General features: G+C 42.6%; 1 protein-coding gene across 1 annotated transcript in view; it reads right to left on the reverse strand.

Moving 5' to 3' along the window:
• LOC106577587 (B cell scaffold protein with ankyrin repeats 1) overlaps nt 1-11,702 on the reverse strand; it is a 30,244-nt gene extending 18,542 nt beyond the window's left edge. The window contains exons 1-5 of the mRNA XM_014155765.3: nt 11,490-11,702; nt 10,421-10,816; nt 3,336-3,499; nt 2,921-3,059; nt 1,608-1,750 (exon numbers count right to left, since the gene is read on the reverse strand). Coding sequence (XP_014011240.3) covers nt 1,608-1,750; nt 2,921-3,059; nt 3,336-3,499; nt 10,421-10,816; nt 11,490-11,499 — 852 coding nt within the window. The 5' untranslated portion in view covers nt 11,500-11,702. The remainder of the gene's footprint in view (nt 1-1,607; nt 1,751-2,920; nt 3,060-3,335; nt 3,500-10,420; nt 10,817-11,489) is intronic.
• Between the last annotated feature and the right edge of the window lie 819 nt (nt 11,703-12,521).

Genomic DNA, 12,521 nt, shown 5'->3' on the forward strand with positions numbered 1-12,521 from the left:
AGTCGGAAGTTTACATACACTTAGGTTGGAGTCATTAAAACTCGTTTTTCAACCACTCCACAAATTTCTTGTTAACAAACAAGTTGGTTAGGACATCTACTTTGTGCATGACACAAGTAATTTATCCAACAATTGTTTACAGACAGATTATTTCACTTATAATTCACTGTATCACAATTCCAGTGGGTCAGAAGTTGACATACATTGTGCCTTTAAACAGCTTGGAAAATTACAGAAAATGATGTCATGGCTTTAGAAGCTTCTGATAGGCTAATTGACATCATTTGAGTCAATTGGAGGTGTACCTGTGGATGTATTTCAAGGCCTACCTTCAAACTCAGTCCCTCTTTGCTTGACATCATGGGAAAATCTAAATAAATCAGCCAAAACCTCAGAAAAATTATTGTAGACTCCACAAGTCTGGTTCATCCTTGGGAGCAATTTCCAAATGCCTGAAGGTACCACTTTCATCTGTTCAAACAATAGTATGCAAGTATAAACACCATGGGACCACGCAGCTGTCATACCGCTCAGGAAGGAGACGCGTTCTGTCTCCTAGAGATTAATGTACTTTGGTGAGAAAAGTGCAAATCAATCCCAGAACAACAGCAAAGGACCTTGTGAAGATGCTGGAGGAAACTGGTACAAAAGTATCTATATCCACAGTAAAACGAGTCCTATATCGACATAACCTGAAAGGCCACTCAGCAAGGAAGAAGCCACTGCTCAAAAACAGCCATAAAAAGGCCAGACTACAGTTTGCAACTGCACATGGGGACAAAGATCGTACTTTTGGAGAAATGTCCTCTGGTCTGATGAAACAAAAATATAACTGTTTGACCGTAATAACCATTGTTATGTTTGGAGGAAAAAGGGGGACGCTTGCAAGCCGAAGAACACCATCCCAACCGTCAAGCGGGTGGCAGAATCATGTTGTTGGGGGTGCTTTGCTGCAGGAGGGACTGGTGCACTTCACAAAATAGATGGCATCGTGAGGGAGGAAAATTCTGTGGATATATTGAAGCAACATCTCAAGATATCAGTCAGGAAGTTAAAGCTTGGTTGCAATGGGTCTTCCAAGTGGACAATGACCCCAAGCATACTTCCAAAGTTGTGGCAAAATGGCTTAAGGACAACAAAGTCAAGGTATTGGAGTGGCCATCACAAAGCCCTGACCTCAATCCTATAGAAAATGTGTGGGCAGAACTGAAAAAGTATGTGCGAGCAAGGAGGCCTACAAACCTGACTCAGTTACACCAGCTCTGTCAGGAGGAATGGGCCAAAATTCCCCAACTTATTGTGGGAAGCTTGTGTTAGACTACCCAAAACGTTTGACCCAAGTTAACCAGTTTAAAGGCAATGCTACCAGATAATAAATGAGTGTATGTAAACGTCTGACCCACTGGGAACGTGATGAAAGAAATAAAAGCTGAAATAAATAATTCTCTCTACTATTATTCTGACATGTCACATCCTTAAAATAAAGTGGTGATCCTAACTGACCTAAGACAGGGAATTTTTACTAGGATTAAATGTCAGGAATTGTGAAAAACTGAGTTTAAATGTATTTGGCTAAGGTGTATGTAAACTTTCGACATCAACTGTACCTGGCACATGAAGTCCACAGGGTCTGCCACCCTGGTCAGAAGGCGAGCCATCTCCTCCATGTTGCTGTAGTACTGCAGATGGGCCTTCCCCATCGCCACCCCACTACAGTACAGTGCTACGCCCACACTTCCTGCTTGGAAGTCTGCAACAGGAAGACAAATTATATAATCTTGTCTCATAAGCATTGGGCATCATCATTTTAGAAACCATGGTGTTTTGTTTTGTGCTCTTTGACCAAGTTATCAAGTCGCTCTAGGGTCATTCCATGTCATTTCAGCACCCATGACATCTACCCTCTCAGTGTTCTGAAATTATTTGTTGCTGGAGACATAAGATTAGCATTCCTGGGACATTATTTTGTTGACATTTTATTTGCTCTCCTTGTAATTAAGCTAATTGATTGCACCCAAATTGGCCCTTTTAATTTCTGAGATTCAGATATTATTCAACATAAATAGTACTCAACATCCGATTTGGACCAAACTTCTTCCTACCATTAAGTAAGACATGAGGAATCCCCAAAAATTGTCAAAAGCCACCCACGGATCACCCAAACCAATCCCACCCCAACAACCAGTACATAGTATCGTTGGTTCTCTATGTCTGACAAGTAGTATGGAGCTGTGGCTTGGAGTATTGCTTCTTCATCCTTTGTAATGTATTTCCTGTGAATCTGGTGATGTTTTTCCCCCCATTCAGAGAAATTAGCCATTGAAGTTGCGTGCATTATTTACCATAGATGAGTGTTTAAGTACCAGGTTTTGCCAACTAGATGTGGCTGTTCCTGCCACCACACCCTTTTATCAATGTTGCTGGTCTCGTGTTTATTAAATGGATCACAACATTTTCTTTTCTTTACAACTTTTGGTAGAAAACCAAGAGCTTTTGCTCATGATGAAAATAAATTCTGTGGTCAATTTAATGTAACAAATGGCAGCTCTCTGAGGGCTATCCGTATGGTGAAATTCCTACAAGTCCAAAACTTTGATTGAGAAATGGGCCAGTGACTAAAATGTTGTGACAACCCTAATAAAATAATAGAATTATAAACCATTGCATGGCAGACATATGTTTTTCAATAAAGTTCTTAGAAAAACATCTTTACATGAAGTGTGATTGGTGAAATGTACTATTAATCTCAAACCAATACCATCGCAAAACCCTATACAGTGTGTGTTTGGGACTTTTACCATTAAAAACCATTAGAGAACATAACATTGAAACGGTGAGGGTCGAAATCCTATTTCTTGTGTTTTTTGGAGGTGGAATGACTCTCTACAATAAGCAACAATGCCATTGAATTTTCACATACCTGCTGCGTTCACACAGAGGGTGTGTTTGTTCCAGTGGACAGGTTTCACTCTCACCCTCTGTTTGCTCCTACTGAACTCAACCTCAGCATCTTTACTGGCCACAGTATCTTTTAAAAGAATGAACACCTCGCCTGGCATCTACAGGAGGGAGAACACAAAACATAAACATACTGTAACAATAGAAAAAGTACATTGGTTGACATTCTGACCATCTAAAAAGCAGCTCTATTAAATGTAAAAAAATAAAAAAATAAAAATGTAAACAACCAAAAACCCCAAACCAATTTGAAATGTAAAAGTACTGCATTTTGGATCTATATTGTTTGCATACATCTTGTTACATACATCTTGTACGACTGGCTGAATAAGTCACTGAATGCTTTGATGTTGCTTCCTGACATGTTAGTGCCTCACCCCACAGGGAACTCTGGAGGGGACCAGCAGCATGTTGTTGGGCTTGGTACTGGAGGCTCCAGTAGACTGCCTGCTCTCCAATTTTAGGTTTAACTCCAGCTTTAGATCCGGTCCTGTCAACTTCCCAGGAACAGCACTCACATTCCCTGCTGCAGCCTGGTGCCCTGTGGAAGGTCCACCAACAGTCAAGCCAACATTAAATACTTAGTGTTTCCCCTACCATTGTATTTGGTGCCAGATGGCCTTACATTTAGGCCATTTAGCAGACACTCTTTTCCAGAGCAACTTTTTTTTTTTTAAACCTTTATTTAACTAGGCAAGTCAGTTAGGAACAAATTCTTATTTTCAATGACGGCTTAGGAACAGTGGGTTAACTGCCTTGTTCAGGGGCAGAACAACAGATTTGTACCTTGTCAGCTCAGGGATTTGATTTTGCAACCTTTCGGTTACTAGTCCAACGCTCTAACCACTAGGCTGCCTGCCGCCCCAATTGAGTGTATGTAAACTTCTGACCCACTGGGAATGTGATGATAGAAGTAAAAGCTGAAATAAATCATTCTGTCTACTATTATTCTCACATTTCACATTCTTAAAATAAAGTGGTGATCCTAACTGACCTAAGACAGGGAATTTTTGCAAGGACTAAATGTCAGGAATTGTGAAAAACTGAGTTAAAATGTATTTGGCTAAGGTGTATGTAAACTTACGACTTCAGATGTATATCTATTGAATTTGATGATTTTTCAAGCAATTGCCTCAGAAACGAATTAGTGGACTTGCTGCACAAGCTACGTCCGCACAGCAATTTCCATACAACTGGGCATTGTCAAATCACAGATAGCATATACCTGTAGCTCAAGTCAACACTCAAGTTAGTAAAGTAGCAAAGAATGGGAGGTCTGACCTCTAGCCCCCCCTAACTTTAAATCAGTACATTACTCTCTCGGCCTCATGGCAAAATATGTAGGTCACACTTTATTTTGATAGTCCAGCATGAGATTAGCTATAAATCTGCACATTTTTCTCTTTGCACCATGGCAAATGTGTAGAATTTCAGGAAGTTAGCTATTTTCCCCCTCAAAATCCTGTTTCCCAAAAACAAAACAAGAATTAGGTAGTTGCCCCGGGGCATCAGATGTGGACACAAAGTGTAGGAACACAATGTCCCTGACTCTAGTTAAGTGCTGCCTATGTTAGACAGTAGCTTGGGTTCAGTTTGACCTCGGTTTCCATGAGAACACTACATATTCTGAGGAATTTGACAGTAATTATTTCCTGAGTCACTCTCTACTCTCTGCTACCCAGTAAGAGTTTTCTGAGAAATTCAAAACCATCTGCTGCCATCCATATTGTTTTTTTCCCCTCATTGCTTAAGTGATCTAAAATGGACGGGAGGTCCAAAAGGTATGTTTGTCTGCCGGTGTGTCTCATCATTCAAATTCTCCCTTTCCTCTTTCATCACCAGTGGCCATTATCTCTCTTTATGCAAATCCAAATATACCCTACTTACTCTCATCCTGCTGTGACACGCACAGCCAGTTCTGGATAATCTTTGTAAACTGCTGTAAAACTCAAATGTAGATTTTAAAGCAACTCAGAAATGTAGATGTTCACTGTTGCTTGGGATATTTGAATCTCATGATTTATGGACAAAAGTGAAACACTTGAGCCAAAATCATTTTCCAGGTGTGGGACAAAGGCCCAAAGCAACACCAAGATGGGCAGTTGGCATTGCTGTTATGATTTTAGATGTCCTTGATGTCCTTTGTGAAAAATTATTTTGGTTTTGTTGATTTATTTAGTATTTATTTTTTGCATTGTTGTTTGCTGTTTTCTTCTGTCTTTTCCTTTTTTCTCTTTAGTTCATTCTCTTGGTTGTTGGTGCATTGGGGGGTTCTTGAGGGTGGGGAATGGAATTAATAGCATTTTATTTTTCTTGGGTGGGACTCTGGGAGGGGTCTTGAATGGTTGAGGGATAGCTATTGGGGAACTGTGGGGGGATCTTGGAGGGTTCGGGATCTGTCAACGTGCCCTTGAGCAGGGCATTGACCCTGGCTGCTTCTGTGTGTCGCTCTGAATAGGAGTCTGTTGGATGACTGGTATGTTGTTGAGCGGCTTCACTGTAGGTATATTGTATGTTTTTGATATTCAATAAAAATAAATACAAAAATCCCAGAGCTGACTAGGGAAAAATCTATCGTTCTGCCCCTGAACAAGGCAGTTAACCCACTGCTCCCCGGTAGGCCGTCATTGTAACTAAGAATTTGTTCTTAACTGGCTTGCCTAGTTAAATAAAGGTAAAATAAATTACTATTTGGTAGCATTGCCTTTAAATTGTTTAACTTGGGTCAAATGTTTCAGGTAGCCTTCCACAAGCTTCCCACAATAAGTTGGGGGAATTTTTGCCCATTCCTCCTGACAGAGCTGGTGTAACTGAGTCAGGTTTGTAGGCCTCCTTGCTCGCACATACTTTTTCAGTTCTGCCCACACATTTTCTATAGGATTGAGGTCAGGGTTTTGTGACGGCCACTCCAATACCTTGACTTTGTTGTCCTTAAGCCATTTTGCCACAACTTTGGAAGTATGCTTGGGGTCATTGTCCATTTGGAAGACCCATTTGCGACCAAGCTTTAACTTCCTGACTGATGTCTTGAGCTGTTGCTTCAATACATCCACATAATTTTCCTCCCTCATAATGGCATCTATTTTGTGAAGTGCACCAAATTACATTAATCACTAGGAGACAGAACATGTCTTCTTCCTGAGCGGTATGACGGCTGCGTGGTCCCATGGGGTTTATACTTGCGTACTATTGTTTGTACAGATGAATGTGGTACCTTCAGGCATTTGGAAATTGTTCCCAAGGATGAACCAGACTTGTGGAGGTCTACAATTTTTTGGGGGCTGATTTCTTTTGATTTTCCCATGATGTCAAGCAAAGAGGCACTGAGTTTGAAGGTAGGCCTTGAAATACATCCACAAGTACATCTCCAATTGACTCAAATGATGTCAATTAGCCTATCAGAAGCTTCTAAAGCCATGACATCATTTTCTTGAATTTTCCAAGCTGTTTAAAGGCACAGTCAACTTAGTGTATGTAAACTTCTGACCCACTGTAATTGTGATACAGTGAATTATAAGTGAAATAATCTGTCTGTAAAAAATTGTTGGAAAAATGACTTGTGTCATGCACAAAGTAGATGTCCTAACCGACTTGCCAAAACTATAGTTTGTTAACAAGAAATTTGTGGAGTGGTTGAAAAACAAGTTAATGACTCCAACCTAAGTGTATGTAAACTTCCGACTTCAACTGTAGGTAGCCACAACTTTTCACCTCGCAGCCATGTCCGGAAGCAATCAAGTCCCCTAGTAGGCAATGGGAATGATCATTAAATGCTTCTCTATTTGGTTTATTTCAGTTATTACGTTACAGAACTATGACTTTTACATTCACTTGTATATCATGATCATGTGTTGGATTCTAAATCAAATCAAAGTTTATTTGTCACGTGCGCCGAATACAACGTGTAGACCTTACAGTGAAATGCTTCCTTACAGGCCATAACGAACAGTTACATTTTTAAGCAAAAAATAGGTATTAGGTCAACAATAGATAAGAAATAAAAGCAACAGTAACAAGACAGTGAACAATAACGAGGCTATAACAGTAGCGAGGGGGGGGGGGGTTGACACACACACACAATGCAAATAGCCTGGGTAGCCATTTGATTACCTGTTCAGGAGACTTATAGCTTGGGGGTAAAAGCTGTGGAGAAGCCTTTTGATCCTAGACTCTGGTACCGCTTGCCATGCGGTAGTAGAGAGAACAGCCTATGACTGGGGTGGCTGAGTTCTTTGACAATGTTTTGGGCCTTCCTCTGACACCGCCTGTTGTGGAGGTCCTGGATTGCAGGCAGCTTAGCTCCAGTGATGTACTGGGCCGTACGCACTACCCTCTGTAGTGCCTTGCGGTCGGAGGCTGAGCAGTTGCCGTACCAGGCAGTGATGCAACCAGTCAGGATGCTCTCGATGTTGCAGCTGTAGAACCTTTTGAGGATCTGAGGACACATGCCAAATCTTTTTAGTTTCCTGAGGGGGAATAGGCTTTGTCTTGCCCTCTTCACGACGGTCTTGGATTGTTTGGACCATTCTAGTTTGTTGGTGATGAGGACACCAAGGAACTTGAAGCTCACAACCTGCTCCACTACAGCCCCGTCGATGAAAATGGGGGTGTGCTCGGTCCTCCTTTTCCTGTAGTCCACAATCAACTCCTTAGTCTTGCTTACATTGAGGGAGAGGTTGTTATTCTGGCACCACCCGGCCAGGTCTCTGACCGCCTCCCTATAGGCTGTCTCATCATTGTTGGTGATCATGCCTACCACTGTTGTGTTGTCTGCCTGGCCACGTAGTCGTGGGTGAACAGGGAGTACAAAAGGGGACTGAGCACGCACCCATGAGGGGATCCAGTGTTGAGGATCAGTGTGGCAGATGTGTTGCTACCCTCACCACCTGGGGGTGGCCCGTCAGGAAGTCCAGGATCCAGTTGCAGAGGGAGGTGTTTAGTCCCAGGATCCTTATCTTAGTGACGAGCTTTGAGGGTACTGTGGTGTTGAATGCTGAGCTGTAGTCAATGAATAGCATTCTCACGTAGGTGTTCCTTTTGTCCAGGTGGGAAAGGGCAGTGTGGAGTGCAATAGATTGCATCATCTGTGGATCTGTTTGGGCGATATGCAAATTGGAGTGGGTCTAGGGTTTCTGGGATAATGGTGTTAATGTGAGCCATTTACCAGCCTTTCAAAGCACTTCATGGCTACGGATGTGAGTGCTATGGGTCTGTAGTCATTTAGGCAGGTTGCCTTAGTGTTTTTGGGCACATGGACTATGGTGGTCTGCTTGAAACATGTTGGTATTACGGACTCAATCAGGGACATGTTGAAAATGTCAGTGAAGACACCTCCCAGTTGGTCAGCACATGCCCGGTGCACACGTCCTGGTAATCCGTCTGGCCCCACGGCCTTGTGACTGTTGACCTGTTTAAAGGTGTTTCTCACATTTGCTACGGAGAGTGTGATCACACAGTCGTCCGGAACAGCTGATGCTCTCATGCATGCCGCAGTGTTGCTTGCCTCGAAGCGAGCATAGAAGTGATTTACCTCGTATGGTAGGCTTGTGTCACTGGGCAGTTCGTGGCTGTGCTTCCCTTTGTAGTCTGTAATAGTATGCCCTGTCACATAAGATGAGCGTCGGAGCCGGTGTAGTACGATTCAATCTTAGCCCTGTATTGGTGCTTTGCCTGTTTGATGGTTCGTTGGAGGGCAAAGCAGGATTTCTTAGAAGCCTCCGGGTTAGAGTCCCGCACCTTGAAAGCGGCAGCTCTACCCTTTAGCTCAGTGTGAATGTTGCCTGTAATCCATGGCTTCTGGTTGGGGTATGTACACACAGTCACTGTGGGGATGATGTCCTCGATGCACTTATTGATGAAGCCAGTGACTGATGTGGTATACTCCTCAATGCCATCGGAAGAATCCCGGAACATATTCCAGTCTGTGATAGCAAAACAGTCCTGTAGTTTAGCATCTGCTTCATCTGACCACTTTTTTATAGACCGAGTCACTGGTGCTTCCTGCTTTAATTTTTGCTTGTAAGCAGGAATCAGGAGGATAGAGTTGTGGTCGGATTTACCAAATGGAGGGCGAGGGAGAGCTTTGTACGCGTCTCTGTGTGTGGAGTACAGGTGATCTAGAATTTCTTTCCCTCTGGTTGCACATTTAACATGTTGATAGAACTGATTTAAGTTTCCCTGCATTAAAGTATCTGGCCACTAGGAGCGCCGCCTCTGGGTGAGTGGTTTCCTGTTTGCTTATTTCCTTATACAGCTGACTGAGTGCGGTCTTAGTGCCAGCATCTGTCTGTGGCGGTAAATAAACAGCCACAGACAAATATGCACAGACCACCGCCCCCCCCCCCCCCCCCCCCACACACACACTGAACAAAAACAGAAAACGCAACAGGTAAAGTGTTGTACCCATGTTTCATGAGCTGAAATAAAATAACCCAGAAATTTAGCATAAGCACAAAAAGCTTCTCTAAAATTTGTTTAGATCCTTATGAGTGAGCATTTCCTCTTTGCCAAGATAATACATCCACCTGACAGGTGTGGCATATCAATAATCTGATTAAGCATCATGATCATGACACAGGTGCACCTTCTGTTGGGGACAATAAAAGACCACTCTAAAATGTGCAGCTTTGTCACACAACATAAGCAATTGGCATGCTGACTACAGGAATGTCCACCAGAGCTGTTGCCAGAGAATTGAATGTTATTTTCTCTACCATAACCTGCCTCCAACATCGTTTTAGAGAATTTGGCAGTACATCCGACCCGGCCTCACAACCGCAGACCACGTGTATGGCGTCATGTGGGCGAGAGGTTTTCTGATCTCAACGTTGTGTACAGAGTGCCCCATGGTGGCACTGGAGTTATGGTATGGGCAGGCATAAACTATGGACAACGAACACGATTGCATTTTAGCGATGGAAATTTGAATGCACAGATATACTGTGATGAGATCCTGAGACCCATTGTCATACCATTCATCCACCTCCATCACCTAATGTTTCAGCATGATATTGCACGGCCCCATGTCGCAAGGTTCTGTACACAATTCCTCAAAAATGTCCCAGTTCTTCCATGGTCTGCATACTCACCAGAAATGTCACCCATTGAGCACGTTTGGGATGCTCTGGATCGATGTGTACGCTCCAGAGCCCGCCAATATTCAGCAACTTCGCACAGCCATTGAAGAGGAGTGGGACAACATTCCACAGACTACAATCAACAGCCTGATCAACTTCATGCGAAGGAGATGTGTCGTGCTGCATGAGGCAAATAGTGGTAACACCAGATACTGACTGACTGGTTTTCTGATCCACACCTACCTCCCACTTGTTGCCTCAGGAATGAATACAATTATTATTGTATAATTCATTATTGAATAAGCATACAATAACTATTTTGCTGACCCGCTACACTGCACCCAACCTCCCACGATCCCTCTCTCTGCCCTTCCCTTCCCCTGTACCTCTCTGCACAATATCGGTCACAGCCGACAGGTACTCATCGGCGTCTTGCTCGCTGGATATCTGCAGACACTCGTCCCCCTTGAGGGGCACCACCTCCAGGAGGGGAGCCAGGCTGTCCACCCCACACAGAAGCACCACCACGTGGGCCGCAGGGTTCAGCACCCGGGCCAGGAAGAAGCGGCGGAGCTGGCACAGGCCTTCTAGCATTCCCCTGGACAGGATTAACAGCTTGACCTTGTACTGGCCCAGTCGCAGAAAGTCCTCCCGCCGGCTGGTCACTGTGGCGATGTCGTAGCAACAGATCCCTCCCTCCCGGACGGGCCCGGCGAAGATAGAGCGCAGGTATACAGCCCACTGCTCTGCCTCCGTCTCATAGATGATGAGCAGGTCCTCGGCTAAAAGAGGATGATGGAAATAAGGGAGATTTTCACAGGTGCAATGCCACTAATAAAAGCCTCATATTGCAAGTCAAACCAATATGTAATATGTTGTAAATGTGTTTTATCCATCCATGTTCAAATCAGTCTCTCTATGAAAAACATGACCTTATGCTTTACGGGGCTCCATCTCCCTTGATACATACAAGTTATTTGACTAAATGTTGCTGTTAAATAATATGACTAGAATATTACTAACACATTTCGCATTAAACTAATCAGGTAAGTAAGAGTCATGATATTGTTGAACTGATTGAATGTAGCATCTGGTAGACTGACTACGAAATTGCAAACTTTTAATTATGTATATGAAATGATAGTAATCTCTTCACAAGTTTGATATGAACATTGGTATGGTTGAATATACTTTGAATTAAGTCATCATAGTTATTCTTAAACATTTCCTTGGTCGTAAGAGAAGCACAATAATAATAAGTGATTCTTCAACATCATAATGCTAACAGAGTAGCAGATTCTTCAACGTCATAATGCACAACTACAGCTGTGAAGTATCAAATAACAATATTCCAAAAGCAATATCACGAAAAACTCAAATGTAATTGCATAGAAGCACAAGAGACACAAAAGTCTAAAAATTGATCAAAAAGTTCAGAAGGTCTAGGCTACTCACCTGAGCTCATTTTTCACCTCTGTCTGTGTGAGAGTCCTTCTCTCCGCTGTGACAAAGAAAAACAACACGCCACACACTGGCTCTATTGTATGCAATTGGTCTGATAAGGGCAGGGACCTTCCTGCTTGTCAAGATCAGACAGAGAGTTGGGGCAGTACATGGTGGCTGTAATTCCAGATGACCTTAAGGACAAGTGTCTAGCCTTTACCTGATCTACGGAGGAAGGAGCATAATATAAAATAAAATAAACTGTACCCTTGATAAGAATATAAGAATAATAAGAATAATTAACAAGCAAAGACAAAAAAAATACTAAATGTAACTTATAGACTCATTTACAGAGAAACTTCAGAGGCAGAAATAAAAAAAGATAGCAAAGTTTTTAAAGGCTCCAGGTTTAGATTTGCTAGTTTGAAACAGATTAACTTGGACCCCAAAGCCATCAAAGCCTCTAAACACATGAAACCAACTGCAAAACAAAACATCATTACAGTGGCATTACTATCTAACAATAAACATAATGAACATTGTCAAACTTAAACAAATACTGATAAGTACAATCGACCATGGCACAAACCTTTCTTCCCAAACAGACTGCATGGTTCTCAAAATAATGAGAACTTGTTCTCAACTAGCCTACCCGGTTAAATAAAGGTGAAATAAAAAAATAAAAAATGGGGGGGAAAATGGTTTCCTTCAAAGAAATACTGGCACAACAACAGTGCAGTACAACCTCTACACAATGCGACTAAGCTATGACCTGCACAGGTCTCAGGGGTTTTGACTAGATTGCGTACAACTACGACCAGAAGTAACTTTTCATAGCAGGTTAGGAGAGAATTTTAGCTAACCCTAACCCTTTTCCTAACCTGCTACATGAACTTTCCTAACTTGCTGCAAAAAGTCACTTCTGGTCACAGCTGGTCTAAGGGGTGCTTTTAGACCTTTTCACATGTTCACTACTAATTAGAGTTCCCTGGGAAACACAGACCAAAACTACAGTTCCTACATTGTCACATTAACATGAATTGG

Source organism: Salmo salar, chromosome 18 (assembly GCF_965601325.2).
Source record: "Salmo salar chromosome 18, fSalSal1, whole genome shotgun sequence".
Lineage (NCBI taxonomy): Eukaryota > Metazoa > Chordata > Actinopteri > Salmoniformes > Salmonidae > Salmo > Salmo salar.